Below are 18,228 nucleotides of genomic sequence, written 5' to 3'. Positions count from 1 at the left end.
CAAACAGCAGCTCCAAATACTCTGTCGTATCCTTCATACCATTACCCACAACTGACGGTAAACTATAATTTCTATGTTGGAATTTAATTTACTGGAGTAAAGCATGTAACACCAGCTGTCATTGGTCAGACCTTTTCAGGTTTTACTATTTTTTGCATGGCAAGTTATGGACTCAACCGTGCATGTAGCATTAGACTGGATAGGACAACCAACTATATATTTTCTTAACCAATCAGTGAATAGTTGCCGAATTAACTATGCAAGGATAAGAAAGAAGCGTAAATTAGTGTGGATAAATTCGATGTCTAATCAGTTACAGTAGGAGAAATAGAGAAAGGCTTGGATTAAGATTATCACAGAAAATATTAGAACAAAATTAATTGTTATATTGTTAAAATCTCCAAAACTAAAGCCTAAAGGACTGAGACTCTACATTTTAACAACTTTATTTTCAGTGACTGGGAGGTTATTGATAATTATAACTAACACTAATCATATAGTTAAAGGGTACTCAGTCTGAAATGGAGACAACTTCACTTTATATAGTGAATCTTTCTATCTGCTGTGCAAGTAGTGACTTTCAGCCAAAATATTGCAGTGGTGGATAAGTCCACCAGCAGTAAATCTCAGGCAGCAACTTTACAAAACCATGCAGAAAACACAGCTGTCCCATTCATTATTGATGTTACTGTGTCATTTATGCATGATTTCTTGGAATACCACAACATCTACACTTTGTTTCTGCTTGTTCCAATTCAGAATTATCTTCATGACAAAAATATTTGTCAACATTCAAAATATTCAGAGCTCTTGAAGAGGCCAAAAGATACAATAACACTTCTGTGGTATACTCACATTTGAAGAAGGATGTGCAATTCTAAGTATAGCTTGGAATCAACATTGTATGCTATTCTGAACTGTGGAGTGTAGCTTAATAGAGGTAAATAGTAACATAAGATATTGTGAATTCTGGAAATCTGAAATAGAAACTGGCAAGGTCTTACAGCACCTGCGAACAGAGAAATAAACTTAACATTTAGATTAGATTCCCTACAGATTAGATTCCCTACAGTGTGGAAACAGGCCCTTCAGCCCAACCAGTCCACATCGACCCTCCAAAGAGTAATCCACCCAGACCCATTTCCCTCTGACTAACGCACCTAACACTCTGGGCAATTTAGCATGGCCAATTCATCTGACCCGCACATCTTTGGTCTGTGGGAAGAAACCAGAGTACCCGGAGGAAACCCACGCAGACACGGGGAGAATGCGCAAACTCCACACAGAGAGTCACCCGAGGCTGGAATTGAACCTGGGACTCTGGTGCTGTGAGGCAGCAGTGCTAACCACTGAGCCACCGTGTCTCCCCCATTTAATGTTGATGTTCCTTCCTTCGCCAGAATGAGTATTTCCAGCATCCGTAATATTTTGCTTTTGAATTAGTGTTTAATTCATTGTCACTTTTCTTCCAGGAATTGCCACCTTGAAGAACTTCTTCCTTCTTCTCTAGTATTGATGAGAAAGTCACAATCTAGATAATTAGCACTTCACAGATGCTCCCAAACCTGCAGAATGTTTTCAGCATTTTTTATGTTGGAAATAAATGCTGACAGATTGAACTAGAATGTTTGTTGCACCTCAGCAAAAGATGGAATTATCCTTGATCCAAGCACAGTTAAAGTTTAATGTTAAGTTTCATCAAGTTTCTGCTAATCTTGTTATCTGTTACGTACCTATTGGCTAACAAATGAAGGGGAAACTTGAGATAAATTTGGAATTATGATCAGGAAAAAAACTTGCAAGCATTATACAGTATTGATTCTGGGACATATAATTCATTAAATGTTTCCTTTCTGTAATTTCAGTCAACGAGCATCAATTATGTTCAACTAATTTTCCATCCAGCGCAAAGTTTTGTCTCCCGTATGTATAGCTTTAAGCCTTTTGTGTTGACTAAATGCAAGTAGTTTTTTCTTCGGATCTTCCATGTTCTTTATTCTTTCTTGTTCTTTCCATCAGCAAATGCTGTCAAGGAGCTTTAAATGTCAAAACTAATTTGAAATGAAATTAGTTCCACTTGTCGGTAGAATGAGAGAGTCTAGTTTTCACTCTGCATCTTGCATGCTGGACTTACTGTCTGCCAGGATCAGACAATAGAATTTGTCCTTGCAATGACCACCAAAGAAGTATTTCATTGACAGTATGCCATTTTTGTAACATACTATTGCCAGGAAAGACATTATATAACTCTAATGTTATGTGAATGACAGGGTGATCAGAAATATGTGTTATCAATTATGAAGTACAATTTCATTGTCTATCACTAGGTGGCATCAGCTCCCTTCATATTACTCAACCCAATCTGGTACTGCTGTATTATTCTGCATCACTCAATGATTACCCTCACTCAATGAGAAATATCGTGGTAAACACAATGATTTCATTTCCATCATTTATTGAACAGGAAGTTTTTGGATTACTTGCCCAGATCAGATATTGTAGTCAGGCTTCATTCACAGCAGCCAGTGCAAATCCCTTTTCTCTAGACAGTTTGCTTAATTTGGATGGTGTAAAATTGGATGGGCCATCCACAGTCTGTGACCCATCAAAGGTAAGATTGTCTTTTTGAAGAAGCCACTGGAGAGCACGTTATTGAAGTAGCAGCTAGCATATTGTTGACCATGCAGGGCCTTCCAGTTCTCCATGGAAATAAAAGAAATGAAAGACATGCATTTATATTTTGCCGTTAACAACTCAGGATGTCCCAAAGTGCCTTGAGCCAATGAAATACTTTTGAAGTGCATTTACTCAAGTAATAGAAGAAATACACCAGCCAATTTGTTCACAGTAAAGCTCCTGAGAACATCCAGAATAACAGGTAATCTGTTTATGTGTGCTAGGAAACCAGGGTAATTCCCTATGTTTTCTTTGAATAATACATTATAGGAGCCTTGCACCCATTGGAAGGTTAATGGGACATCAGTTTAATATCCAATCCAAAGGACAACATCTCTGAGTACCGAAATCAGAGCGGGTCAGGCAGCAACCATGGAGAGAGAGCAAGCTAACGTTTTGAGTTTACATGACACTTCATCAGAGCTGAAGAAGTGTGAAAGAGGCAGCATTCATGCCATGCAGCTCTCCGAGAGTACTGCAGGTCTTGTAGTCATGCATATTTTGATGCAGTACAGAATGTTAGCCTGGATGCTGTGTCAACGTCTTTGAATCCAGGATCCTCTGATATAGGGGCAGGAGTGTCACTGAGTGAGCTGCCAGAGGAGCCTGTGGAGTATGAGTCAGGAAAAAAAAAGAGGTTTTTCTGTTTTTGGTAATGAACCCTTGATTTCTGTAATAATCCTGAAGAGAAGTGGCTCAATAAACCAGGGCTGGAAACACTGTTTTAAAAATTGGCCTTCAAACCTCTCTTAATCCTGCAATATTACACCGCTCTGCTTTAACTTCAGAATCAGCAATGGTTCCATTTTATGTTTCTCATGCTGTTCCTGTATTTACAGCAAGACACTTTGTTTTATACATTGATACCATAAGTTGAATTAAGTGGCAAAAGACTTTGAGAGAGTTACAAAGGTTTTATTGTAAATCTACAGTACAGTGTAAATGTAACTTTTCACCTCACAAAAAGCATTTCAATCATTCCCTGAGTTCTAACAGGATTTGTGAGCTGAGCAGAGATTCTGCTTGTTTGTAAATGGCCACCCTGTCACTCACAGAGGTTGAGTAGGCAGGCAACTGAAATGAAGCCATCCCATTTTCCATGCAGGTCTTTCTGATGTCAATGACATCAGACCCAGATAGCTGCCCTTTAATGTTCAGAGAGCCTTCAAGGTTACTTTAGCTTGATCCCAGGGTGGAAGCTGCTGTCATCCTCCTCATGGAAACAACGTAGTCTACAAGTTCAGTGTGGAATGTTTACTTTAGGGGTCAACAGGAGCTGGGTGGTCCTAAAGGACTCATGATAATTTCAGCATATTTCTTGCTCTGACCTGCTCCTTTTGCCCATTCATGAGATCACAATGAAAACCCTACAACTTACTTAAATGATGCCACCCAAATGCTGGCAATTAATCACTGAGATGCTGAATTTCCATTTGACTCCAAGGAAAATTAGGATAATTGGATACTCATAAAGAAAGCCACCTAATTTTGCTCATAATAATGCCAATATCATTGTGGGTATTCATCAATTTAAGTGGGCATTGTAGTAATCTTTTAAGAGTAAAGGGACATGTAACTGTTCATGTCAACTATTTCCAGCAACATCTTGTAAATTCTCTTAACATTACTTAACCAAGGGCCCTGGCAGATGATAGGTCCTGTTGATGAAGTTAAAATCTCATACTGTGTTGTATTTTACTGTATTAAATATACTGTACAAATGTCAGTTATTTTAAAATTCTGTACATGAATCCAAAAAAAAGGAGAGTTATGTAAATGAACATGTGCCTGGAGAGATGTTTCAGGAGGAGTAGCTTTAGGTCCCTGGGAATTGAGACCAGTTCTAGGGAGATGATTCTTGTATGAACCAGACAGCTTGTACCTCCCCACCAATGGACTCCTATCATTGTAGGGAATTTTCTTTGGGGGGGCACTCTGGTGCAATTGTGATGTCAAAAAACTATCATTAAAGAATCCAGATTGACTTTCTAAAAACATATGGGTTTGAATCCTAATATTGATAAATGGTGAAATTCAAATGCAACTAAAATCTGGAGTTCGAAACAAGTATAATGGCAACCATGTTACCATTGTTGATTGTTGAAATACCCATTTGGTTCACTAATATTCTTAAGAATTGTAGTGATTGTAATGAGGACAGCCAGCAGGACCGCATAGAAAATGAGTTCCCTTATTGGGGCTGTTAGTCTGGTCCAATCAGGGAGCCCTAGCTGACAGATAAAAAGAAGAGTCCAAAGAAAAAAAAAGAAGAGTCCAACTCTATTTTGATTTAGTCCCTACCCTCCCCTTCACTGTTTTGATCACAAAGCACTGCCCTTTGATGTGAAGGGCAGTGTTTGTCAATGGCCACCCCGGGGGTTTTCCTATCTTCCAGGTGGTGGAAATTGAATAAAGATTGGTGCACTTTGTGTCTTCCACTGTGTCTCACACCTGCACACACACACCATGGGTGCTGGGGGAAAAAAATAATAATAAGCACTACCGCAGTTAGGTGGTAGTGTGGGGGTTAAAAAAAAAGAAGAGTCCAACTCTATTTTGATTTAGTCCCTACCCTCCCCTTCACTGTTTTGATCACAAAGCACTGCCCTTTGATATGAAGGGCAGTGTTTGTCAATGGCCACCCCGGGGGTTTTCCTATCTTCCAGGTGGTGGAAATTGAATAAAGATTTGTGCACTTTGTCTCTCTCACTGTTTCTCACACCTATACACACGCACCATGGGTGCTGGGGAAAAATAAGCACTACGACAGTTAGGCGGTAGTGTGGGGGTTAATAAAAAGAAGAGGGGGAAAAAGAAAGAAACGTTTGATCACGCAGCATTGCCCTTTGATGTGAAGGGCAGTGCTTGTCAATGGCCACTCAGGTGTTTTCCTATCTTCCTGGTGGTGGAAATTGAATAAAGATTCGCACACTTTGTGTCTCACACCTGCACACACACACCATGGGTGCTGGGGAAAAAATGAGCACTACCGCAGTTAGGCGGAAGTGTGGGGGTTAATAGGAAAAAAGAAGAGTGTTTGATCACACAGCATTGCCCTTTGATGTGAAGGGCAGTGCTTGTCATTGGCCACTTGGGTGTTTTCCTATCTTCATGGTGGTGGAAATTGAATAAAGATTCACGCACTTTGTGTCTCTCAGTGTCTCACACCTGCACACACACACACACACCATGGGTGCTGGGGAAAAAATAAGCACTACCGCAGTTAGGCGGTAGTGTGGGGGTTAAAAAAAAGAATAGGTGTGTCAGATATCCTGTTCAAAAAAAAAGTGTGCGCCGCAGGGAGTGGAGTGCATTACTTCCCCCTCCAACTCTATTTTGATTTAATCCCTGACCTCCCCTTCGCTGTTTGATCACACAGCATTGCCCTTTGATGTGAAGGGCACTGCTTGTCAAAGGCCACTTGGGTGTTTCCTTTCTTCCTGGTGGTGGAAACTGAATAAAGATTTGTGCACCTTGTGACTCAGTGTCTCACACCTGCAAAAAAGAGAAAGAAGGGGCAAGCTGCTTTAGAGTGGCCGGAAAATGGGAGGGACGGGGGCTTGCTGGGTCTGTATTGTCTGCACTTTTTTGTGTATTTATCCAATCCATGCCCCTCATGATTTTATAGACCTCTATAAGGTCATCCCACAGCCTCAGATCCTCCAGGGAAAGTAGCCCCATCCTATTCAACCTCTCCCGAGAAACTCAAACCCTCCAACTCTGGCAACATCCATATAAATCATTTTGGAACCCTTTCAGGTTTCACAGCATCCTTCCAATAGGAATCGAACCAGAATTGCATGCAATATTCCAAAAGTGGCCTAGTTAACATCTTGGTAAAAACAAGGGCTGCAGATGCTGGAAACCAGAGTTTAGGTTATAGTGGTGCTGGAAAAGCACAGCAGGTCAGGCAGCATCTGAGGAGCAGGAAAATTGATGTTTCGGGTAAAAGCCCTTCATCAGGAATAGAGGCAGGGTGCCTGTAGAGTGGAGAGAGAAATGAGAGGGGGGTGGGGAGAAAGTACATTTATAGAATCATAGAGTCAAAGAGATGTACAGATCTACTTCATCCCCACCCTACCCCACTCCCATTTATCTCTCCACTCTGCCTCTATTCCTGATGAAGGGCTTTTACCCGAAACATTGATTTTCCTGCTCCGCGGATGCTGCCTGACCTGCTGTGCTTTTTCAGCACCATTATAACCCTAACTAACATCTTGGACAGCTGCAACATGACCTCCCAACTCCTGTACTCAATACTCTGACCAATAAAGGAAAGCATACCAAACGCCTTCTTCACTATCCTATCTATCTGCGACTCTACTTTCAAAGAATTATGAACCTGCACTCCAAGATCTCTTTGTTCAGCAACACTGAACATTGTTATGTTGCAGTTGTACAGGACATTGGTTAGGCCACTTTTGGAATATTGCATACAATTCTGGTCTTCCTTTCGGAAGGATGTTGTGAAACATGAAAGGGCTCACAAAAGATTGGCAAGGATGTTGCCAGGATTGGAGGATTTGAGCTATAGGGAGAGGCTGAACAGGCTGGGGCTGTTTTCCCTGGAGTGTCGGAGGCTGAGGGGTGATCTTATAGAGGTTAACAAAATCATGAGGGGTATGGATAGGATAAATAGACAAAGTCTTTTCCCTGAGGTGAGGGAGTCCAGAACGAGCGGGCATAGGTTTAGGGTGAGAGGGGAAAGATATAAAAGAGACCTAAGGGGCAACGTTTTCACACTGAGGGTGGTACCTGTATGGAATGAGCTGCCAGAGGAAGTGGTGGAGGCTGGTACAATTGCAACATTTAAAAGGCAACTGAATGGGTATAGGAACAGGAAAAGTTTAGAGGGATATGGGCCAGGTGCTGGCAGGTGGGTCTAGATTGGGTTGGAATATCTGGTTGGCATGGACGAGTTGGACCGAAGAGTCTGTTTCCATGCTGTACATCTCTATGACTCTATGCTCCCCCACTACAATCCCAATAAAGTGACCATCCCTTTCTTATTTCTCAATTCCACCTGGATAACTTCCCTGGATGTAATCCCAGGAATATCCTCTCTCAGTACAGCAGTAATACTATCCCTTATCAAAAACACCACTTCCCCTCCTCTCTTGTCCCCCTTTCTATCCTTCCTATAGCATTTGTATCCTGGAACATTAAGCTGCCAGTCCTGTCCATCCCTGAGCCACGTTTCTGTAATTACTATAATATCCCAGTCCCATGTTCCTAACCATGCCTTGAGTTCATTTGCCTTTCCTGTTCGGCCTCTTGCATTGAAATAAATGCAGTTTAATTTCTCTGTACTACTTTGTTCCTGCCTGCCCTGACTGTTTGACATGCTCCCTTTCCTATCTGTACCAGTCTCAGACTGATCTCTTTCCTCACTATCTCCCTGTCCCCCTTCAGCTTGCTGGTTTAAATCCTCCTGAGCAGCTTGAGCAAATCTACCTGCCAGCATATTAGTCTCCTTACAATTCAGGTGCAATCCATCCTTCTTGTTCAGGTCACTTCTACCCAGAAGAGATTCCAATGATCCAAACATGTGTACCCTTCTCCCATGCGCCAATTCCACAGCGATGCATTCATCTGCTCTATCCTCCTATTCCTACCCTCACTAACTAGTGCCACTGGGAGTAATCCAGATATTTCTACCCTCAAGGACCTCCTCTTTAAATTCCTGTCTAACTTTCTACATTCTCCCTTCAGAATCTCATCCTTTTCCCCTCCTGTGTCATTGGTTCCAATATGTACAATGATCTCCTGCTGGTCCCTCTCCCCTTTGAGAACATAGAGGGTGCACAATGAAATATTAGATTAGATTAGATTCCCTACAGTATGGAAACAGGCCCTTCGGCCCAACAAGTCCATACCGACTCTCTGAAGAGTAATCCACCCAGACCCATTCCCCTACCCTATATTAACCCCTGACTAATGCACCTAACACTGCAGGCAATTTAGCATGGCTAATTCACCTGATCTGCACATCTTTGGATTGTGGGAGGAAACCAGAGCACCTAGAGGAAACCTGTGCTGACATGAGGAGAATGTGCAAATTCCACACAGACAATTGCCTGAGGCTGGAATTGAACCCGGACCCCTGGTGCTGTGAAGCAGCAATGCTAACCACTGAGCCACCATGCCACCGGTTTTGATCCTGGCACTGGGGAGGTAATATATCATTCTGATTTTTTTGTCTGTGCCTCTGACTAGAGAGTCCCATTTCACAATCGATCGCTTGGAACCCGATGTATCCCTCATTACATTACAGCCAGTCTCAATATCAGAAACTTCGCTTTTCGTGTTACTTTCCCATGAGATTCCATCACCTCCTACATTTTCCAAAACAGCGTATTTGTTTGAAATGGGGATATCCACAGAAGACTCCTGCACCACTTGCCTGCCTCTTCTACCTCTCCTGGAGTTAATCCATCTTTCTGACTATCTGAAGCTCTTCTCCCTTCCTATAACTACCATCCATCATACCCCCTAGCTCCTGTAAATTCCTTATTGCTTCTAAATGTCGTTCCAATCAATCCACTCAATCTGATAGGATTCCCAACCAAAGACATTGCCTGTAGACATAATTCTCAGTAACATGTAAACTCTCCCTAAACTCCCACATCTGACAAGAAGAGCATCTCACACTACTAAAGGCTATCTTTGCTCCTTCACAAACTACAGACCCAGAAAATAGCACCATCTTATTGCACTAAAGAAAACACTGCTCCAGGCTAACTTAATACTTATGGCTTATATTTTTAAAAATTAATCAATAAAGTATGTAATCTAGAAAGAACACACTCTACTCACTATTGTAGATTTACTGCAAGGCTACGTTTAAAAACGATGCACTTACTTGTTCCTGTGCTGTGGCTCTCCCACACAGGTTCCTCCAAGATTAGTTGTGAATTTCACTGTTTGTTAAGTTTTCCTAGACATACTCCAATGTCCAGAGATACATGAGTTCAAACAGCAAAGGCAGTAACTGCGCAGATTCACTGCTGTGTCAGTTAGCAGTGTAGGTTTCTTTCTCTCTCTCCACTGACCATGTGCTGACTTTTGTCTGTCCTTGTCCCTTTTAAAAGTGCTGTTGTTTTGACTTTATTTTCTCCAAATTTCCAAACAATGCAACAGCACATAAAACAGAAATTGCTGCTCCTGGAATTTGAGGAAACACCTCCAACACCTAAAATACCTCAAAAAAGGAGTAGCTCTTACAGCCAGAAGGTTCTTCCATCCTCCATCTTGATTATTAATGATTTAGATTTAAATATAAGATCATGATTAAGAAGTATACAAATGATTCAAAATTGCCTGTGCAGGAAAGAAGTGTATGCAGCAGGAAGATATGAATGGACTGATCAGGTGGGTAGAAAAGCAAAAAATAGAATTCAATCAGATGATGTGTAAGGTAATTGGAGAGAAGTGTTGAGGACTAGAGAGACTTTGAAGTTCATTATAACAGATCCCCCAATGTAGAACAGATATATAAGGTGGTTAAAACATTGCAGTTTATTAGTCATGGTGGCGAGTGTAAAACAGAGAGGTTATACTAGAACTATCTAAAACATTAGGCCACTGTTACAGAGTACAGTTCTGGGAGTCACGTTACAAGAAGAATATGATCCTACCAGGAAGGAGATTTATGACATAATGGCAGGATTGAAGAATTTTATCTAGAAGAGACAGGATAGGTTAAGATCGATTTATTTGCAACAGTGAAAGCTGAAAGGAGATTTAGAGTCATAGAATCATAGAAATGTACAGCATGGAAACAGACCCTTCGGTCCAACCCATCCATGCTGACCAGATATCCCAACCCAACCTAGCCCCACCTGCCAGCATCTGGCCCATATCCCACCAAACCCTTCCTACTCATATACCCATCCAAATGCCTTTTAAATGTTGCAATTGTACCAGCCTCCATCACTTCCTCTGGTAAAAACAAGGACTGCAGATGTTGGAAACCAGATTCTAGATTAGAGTGGTGCTGGTAAAGCACAGCAGTTCAGGCAGCATCCGAGGAGCAGGAAAATCGATGTTTCGGAAGTATCTCTCCACCCTGCAGACACTCTGCCTCTATTCCTGATGGAGTGCTTTTGCCCAAAACATCGATTTTCCTGCTCCTCGGATGCTGCCTGAGCTGCTGTGCTTTACCAGCACCTCTCTAATCTAGAATCCACTTCCCCTAATTCCATACACGTACCACCCTCTGTGTGAAAACATTGCCCTTTAGGTCTCTTTTATATCTTTCCCCTCTCACCTTAAACCTATGGCCTTTAGTTCTGGACTCACCGACCACAGGGAAAAGACTTTGTCTATTTACCCTATCCAAGCCCCTCATAATTTTGTAAACCTCTATAAGGTCACCCCTCAGCCTCCAACACTCCAGGGAAAACAGCCCCAGCCTGTTCAACCTCTCCCTATAACTCAAATCCTCAAACCCTGGCAACATCCTTTTAAATCTTTTCTGAACCCAAGGACCTAGATAGAGTAAATAGGATGAACCTATTTCTCTTACAGAAGTCAAAACCAATGAGGTTAAATTCAAAGTAATTAGTACCAAGATTAAAATGGAGGTGAAGAATGAGAGACCATGGACCTCTTGTAAATGAGCTGGAAGATAATTAAAGTCTTCGCTGTTCTCATTTTTTAAATTCTTGCATAGTATTAGGGCAACACTGGCATTTGTTGTCTATCTGTAATTGTATCTGTAATTGCCCCTGAACTGAGTAGCTTGCTCGGCAATTTCAGAGGGCAGTTAAGTGTCCATCACACTGCTGTGGGTCTGTAGTCACAAGGATGGCAAATTTCCTTTCTTCAGGGAAGTTTGTGAACCAGCAAGGTTTTTAATGACAGTAACAATGGCCACCATAAGACTAGCTTTTAATTCCTCTAAATTACTAGTCCATACTGTACCATTATTCCATTATACCACTGCTTCCCCATCTGTTTTTAGATGGATAACTACAGTTTGCTTTCCCTAGAATTTTGACCACAGGGTTCATATGCTGGAAGGGACTGAGTAATGGAAGGAAACTGAAGGTTAAAGAACAATGCATTGTTTAAAGTCAAACACCACAATCAGGTAAAATATTAAATAGTTACTTTATTGCAGTTTATCATACAGCAAGTACAAAATACACAATTTTGCATGAAAAATAACATTTTGCATTCACATTTACACACAGATTGTTTGGGCCAAATTCTAACACTAGGAATTACAGAGCCCATGTATACAGCTTTTAAGCAGATCTATTTAACAGTTTTATATGTAGAAATGAGACATGAGGCCTGCTGTGCTAGAAGCTTAGATACGATAGGAGATTCCTGCCCAAATTATTAGCATTTGTGATAAGCAGATTGACAAAATTCACAAATAACTTACCCTGGAACAAATTCATTTACTTTATAAGCACAAGAACAAAAATCAGATTTCCCAATCATTGATTCAATATTAGGTTATTGAACCATTCCTTCCGTGCCCAAACCTGGCTCCCAAACCACCACCTAGCCAATCACAAACCTCGTTCTTGTCCAATTTGATAAACATGGCATAAGAATTATTTAATAATTTTTTGCCACAAAATAGTGTATATAGAAACAATGATGCTGTGCTGTAAAAGTGAATAGACAACACAGTTTCTGAGAACCAGTGTTAAGGATAGGTGAAGTAATGTACTATAAATGTTTTGTGTATTCACTATTTTACAGAGATGTGTGTCCATCCCAGTTCCAAGTGCTCTTGTTTTTCACTTGTCCTCGGTAACTATATTTAAAAAGTTGATTAGACTCGTTATAGGTTAGGAGGTTCTAGGAACAGAAAAGGCTATTCAGACAAACAAGTTTGTTGATTCTTGTGAGTTATTATCCCATCTACTTGACTTATCATTATATCCCTTATCTCTCAAAAAGATATTTATGGAATACTTTCCTCTAAGTATTCATAGTAGCAACAAATTGTATTGATCCTGACCATTCCAATGTTCTCCTGGCTGTTTTGCCACATAATATCTTTTGTAAACTTGTGGTCACCAAAAGTGTCCTCATCACAGTCATGTTTACCTGTCACTTCAATCTCCTCCATTAAGATGCACCTTAAAGCCTATCACTTTGATCAAGCTGTTGGTCACTTCTTAGTAGATCCTTACGTAACCCAGTGTCAAATATTGTTTGATAATGCTAGCATGAAACATCTTGAAATGCTTTACTATGAGAAAAGATTCTATATTAATGCAAGTTGCTGTTTTGATTTCCTGTTCTTTTTTTTGAAAATCCAAATTAAATCCTTATCCATCATTGCAGTAATATATTCAAAACACTCCACCACTTACTTACACAGCTCTTTCAGAATGTACAATGCAAAGGCAGATGTAAATAACAGTCTTATTGGGTTTTTGTTGTCTGATTTGAGTTCTCCACTATTGTGAAAAATGTGTTTGCTTTCACTTAATTTTCTGAGTGTTTGGTTGAAGATCTGGCATTATTACAACTTAATGTTTGTGCTGTTTCCTATTAACTTATAATTCTTTGTTCTTGTTGCTAATCCATGTCTCAAATTATTTCCTTTCAGATCCTTTACAATTCAAACCTTTCTTTTTGTCCCATATTCCATGTTTGGCATTACCCTGTCTCCACTCCATTACAATCTGATTGCAGAATACTTTCCAGAAGCAAGACAAAATGCTGCTTCAACTATATTTCCTCAGACTATTTTTAAGTGATAAACACATGTGACGAGAGAGAGTGGAATGAAGTGAACAGATTTTCTTCACATCATTCATGACATGTCCCCTTCCCAATCTTTCCCACCCCCAACACAACTGATCCCATAGTTGTTCCCAATTACCCAATTCTTATAAGCTTACACCTGCAATCTAACAAAAAAAAAACACGTGATGCAGTGACAGAGAATACCATTGTTACTAGTAAACCATGAAATCACAAATTACTGCAGCAATGATGTGGGGCATTTAACACAACAGGTCTGCCTGTGCAGCTATTTTCTCCACCTATTTTCTCCAACGCTCCTGTCCCCTGCACAAATCCTTATAAATTCTCTCCTTTTAGTTTTTAAGAATTCATGGCTGTGGACTTATATCATGGTATTCAACATTCTCACCAAACTTTGTGTGGATGGAGTTTTTATAGCATTCAAAAATTATTTGGTACTCTTTTGTACCTGCTTCAATTACACATTAAGGGAGTATCTTGTGTCAAAATAATTGCCTGACAAATAATAGTTTCTTTCCCCCTGACTTTCATGGATAAACTGACTAGGCTTTTATTAAATAGAATGTACAGCATCTGTCACTGTGTCTCCCATCCAATGAGCCAACTATTAAAATGTTAAAACACAAAAAACAATTCATTTGTTTGTAAACTTGAGGTGGAATTACCCTAATGCTTCTCCGTCAAGGAGACTTTGAAAGACACTTTGACCTAATCTGTTGGGCAGGACACAAATACTTTTGGGACACAGACCAATTTCACATTCCATAAGATTTTATTCTCACATGGAGTCAATGGAGAGTAAATTTTTTTTGGGGGTGGGGAGTGATGTAAAATGACTGCTAGACCTAATTTGCTTATTTCCAGTCCAGTAAGTTGCTTTGAAATGGCTTCTAATGACTCAGTTGATGCAATGCTGAATGCGACACTAATATATACAGTCCCGGAGCACCCCAGATTTGATCTGCAGTTTGATCTCAGCCTAATCTACTGTCAGTCTGGGCTAGGATGGGTTAAATCCATTGTTTAAAAATTCTCTGCACTTGACCCTGTGCAGCAAACTAGGCATTCAATGCACATCCATTGCATCCGCAGCCTTTTGGTAAAACATTTAGTGCATGGGAGGTGCAGTGAAATTAATTGGGACCAGTTGGAAAAACAAAAAGAAAACAACATTAACTATATGGCACCGACTGCTGATTGTGATGAGGAATGTTACCTTGCCTTTTTGGACTTTGTGTCTGAACACATTGTTAAACACAATAGAACATTGGGTTACTTGCTTTTATCTATGTTCTCAGCACTTGCAATCTCAAAGCCAATTCCACTAATAATTATAACTTGCGTAACATTTCACCAAGTATCATTTTGATGCTGGACCCATCAAGTAAGCATCATTAATTCTTCCCCAAATGGTTGTGTGTAGTGTTTCTGGGTCTATTGCAAGACATATAAATATTTGATCCCAACTTAGACACTATTGTCTTCCACCATTCTACTGAAACATTGTCTTGGACTTCAGTGTCAAACCCTGTTCTTGTACAGTATACATTGGATAACAATAATATTTTTCTGTAGCACAGCATAAAGTCAGCAGTTGACACGTACAAATATGAACAATCACAATAGTACGCACAATATTATAAGCATTCCCCAGAGTAGCCCCTTGGGGTCAAAGCCAGCTTAAGACACTCAATAATACGTACACACTACAACAATTTACTTTGAGTACTATGACTTGTGCACTAAATATTATAAATATAATGTCTAATAATATGATGTAACAAAGAACAATAATAATGTCTTAAGTTGAAACAAAAGGAACAAGTTATTCCCATCTGGTACTGTACAAGTGTCAGACTTTCTACAGTAAGGTTTACTAAGTAAAATTGTTTATTTCCATCTGTAGTGTACCATTTGTGTTTGACTCAATGTTAGCTTCATAGAATATAGAACATAGAACAATACAGCGCAGAACAGGCCCTTCGGCCCTCGATGTTGCGCCAACCTGTGAACTATTCTCAGCTCGTCTCCCTACACTATCCCAAAATCATCCATGTGCTTATCTAAGGATTGTTTAAATCTCCCTAATGTGGCTGAGTTGACTACATTAGCAGGTAGGGCATTCCATGCCCTTACCACTCTCTGCGTAAAGAACCTGCCTCTGATATCTGTCTTAAATCTATCACCCCTCAATTTGTAGTTATGCCACCTCGTACACGCTGACATCATCATCCTAGGAAAATGACTCTCACTGTTTACCCTATCCAATCCTCTGATCATCTTGTATGTCTCTATCAAATCCCCCCTTAGCCTTCTTTTTTCCAATCAGAACAGACCCAAGTCTCTCAGCCTTTCCTCATAAGACCTTCCCTACAGACCAGGAAACATCCTGGTAAATCTCCTCTGCACATTTTCCAATGTTTTCACTTGCTTGCTAGATGTTTATAAATCTTATCTCTTATAATCCTTTCCAAAACCTTTCCTCCAACAGAAGTAAGGCTCACTGGTCTATAATTACCTGGGTCATCTCTGCTGCCCTTCTTGAACAAGGTCACAACATTTGCAATCCTCCAGTCTTCAAGTACTAAACGTGTAGACAATGATGACTCAAATATCAAAGCCAACAGCTCTGCTATCTCTTCCCTAGCTTCCCAGAGAATCCTCGGATAAATCCCATCCTGCCCAGGGGACTTGTCTATTTTCACTCCTTCTAGAATTGATAACACCTGTGCGTAACTAACCTCAATACCTTTAAGTCAAATAAAAGTGAGACATTCACTTCTGGTCTGTGATGTACATCTATGTCAGATCTTATAGATATGTAGTGTAAAAAGGGGATTTACCACTATCGTGTGGTACTCTACAGGTCACTACCTCACTGCCAGTGCTTCCATTTGTATGCTGAAAGCTGCATGTATTCAAATGCTACTATAACAAAGGAACTCACACTCAACAGTGGTCAAGCAGTGCTGTTATTGAAGAAGTTGTTAAATTCTGTAGTATCTGAGACAGGGTAAAACAGTAACATCATTTTAAAATTTCCATACAAATTTCAACCATTCAGTTCTTCAATATGTTTGATTTATATCCACGACACAAGAACATTGACTACATTTAGGCCATGAGTCTGACACAGTCAAGTCTGGCAGCTGAGACTGAAATGATTAAGTTTGGAACTGGCTTTCCCATGATTTACTCACATCCAAAATTGTTTTACAGACAATTGTGCTTGAGCAGCTAAGACTGTAGCACAGTATCTGTTTTAAAACGGTTTGATTGGGAGTTGAGAAGCAAAGACACAACTAAGTATAAGGATCTGTAAAAAGAGAGTCAGGCAATTTTAGGATTTGAAACAGGAAAAAGAGGGTAACATAATGTATGTGAAAAGTAATTTGAGTGGGGAGTTGACTCTTTATCTTGTCCAATGTTTGCAATAATGGATGAAAGGACTACCTAGGACATTTATCACATTAGTGCTATTAGATCTGGTGGTCTACACTAAATATGGTTGCTTGATGAGCAGTTACATGGCAAAGGCTCTCTCAATATATGTTGCACCCATTCATGGAAAGAAAGGAAATAATAAAATTCTCATGGTATGTCATCATGAATAGCTGTGTTACACCGTGACTGTTTGTCCAGACCCAAGATGATGAATCTTCCTCAATCCACGCTATTTGAATGATTGTGTAACACAGCATTCACTTAGAGAAATGAGGTGGTAAAGCTTTCTCAACATATGCTGTCAGAAATTGTTGTTTCACACAGCATTGCTTCTGGTAAGAGACAGATGATAGTTCTCACTCAATATTGTAAAGAGTTACTGTGTGACCTAGCACTCATCTAGGGATGTAAGATGTTAACACCCTTTTGCTTGATGCTGTCAGGATTGGTCATCTTACACGTTGCTCATCTGTGTCGTGCTTGTGAGGCTCTTTTTGGGACCAAGCAGCTCTTGATTCCGCAAACACTGCTTCAGCTTTTCCTGGAAGGATGCAGTGGTAATTGTGTAGAGGATTGGATTCAAGGCGCTGTTTATTGGCAGGATGAAGATTACAACCCAAGAAGTTACATTGCCTGTCAAAAAATGAAAATCAAACATAAGAAAGAAGTTTCTAAGAAGAATAAGTAACTAGGGCATTATAGATCCCTGGAAATAGAACGATTCAAGGCCCACCAACCTCCAGATACATCGTATCATCCTTCGTCATTTCTGTCCCCTCCAAACAGACCCCACCACCAAGGATATATTTCCCTCCCCTCCCCTATCAGCGTTCCGGAAAGACCACTCCCTCCACGACTCCCTCGTCAGGTCCACACTCCCACCAACCCAACCTCCACTCCCAGCACCTTCCCCTGCAACCGCAAGAAATGCAAAATTTGCGCCCACACCTCCCCCCTCACTTCCCTTCAAGGCCCCAAGGGATCCTTCCATATCCATCACAAATTCACTTGCACCTCCACACAGATCATTTACTGCATCCGCTGCACCCGATGTAGCTTCCTCCTCTACATTGGGGAGACAGGCCACCTACTTGCGGAACGTTTCAGAGAACACCTCTGGGACACCCGCACCAATCAACCCAACCGCCCCGTGGCTGAACACTTTAACTCCCCCTCCCACTCCACCAAGGACATGCCGGTCCTTGGCCTCCTCCATCGCCAGACCATGACAACATGATGCCTGGAGGAAGAGCACCTCATCTTCCGCCTAGGAACCCTCCAACCACAAGGGATGAATGCAGATTTCTCCAGCTTCCTCATTTCCCCTCCCCCCACCTTATCTCAGTCCCAACCCTTGGACTCAGCACC

General features: G+C 40.7%; 1 protein-coding gene across 1 annotated transcript in view; it reads right to left on the bottom strand.

The window, feature by feature from the left end:
• Nucleotides 1–16,108: 16,108 nt before the first annotated feature.
• rxfp2l (relaxin family peptide receptor 2, like) overlaps nucleotides 16,109–18,228 on the bottom strand; it is a 106,670-nt gene continuing 104,550 nt past the window's right edge. The window contains exon 18 of the mRNA XM_043705268.1: nucleotides 16,109–17,493. Within this exon, the coding sequence (XP_043561203.1) occupies nucleotides 17,315–17,493 (179 nt within the window). The 3' untranslated portion in view covers nucleotides 16,109–17,314. The remainder of the gene's footprint in view (nucleotides 17,494–18,228) is intronic.

Source organism: Chiloscyllium plagiosum, chromosome 15 (assembly GCF_004010195.1).
Source record: "Chiloscyllium plagiosum isolate BGI_BamShark_2017 chromosome 15, ASM401019v2, whole genome shotgun sequence".
Taxonomy (NCBI): Eukaryota; Metazoa; Chordata; class Chondrichthyes; order Orectolobiformes; family Hemiscylliidae; genus Chiloscyllium; species Chiloscyllium plagiosum.
This window is presented reverse-complemented; position numbering and strand designations above follow the sequence as displayed.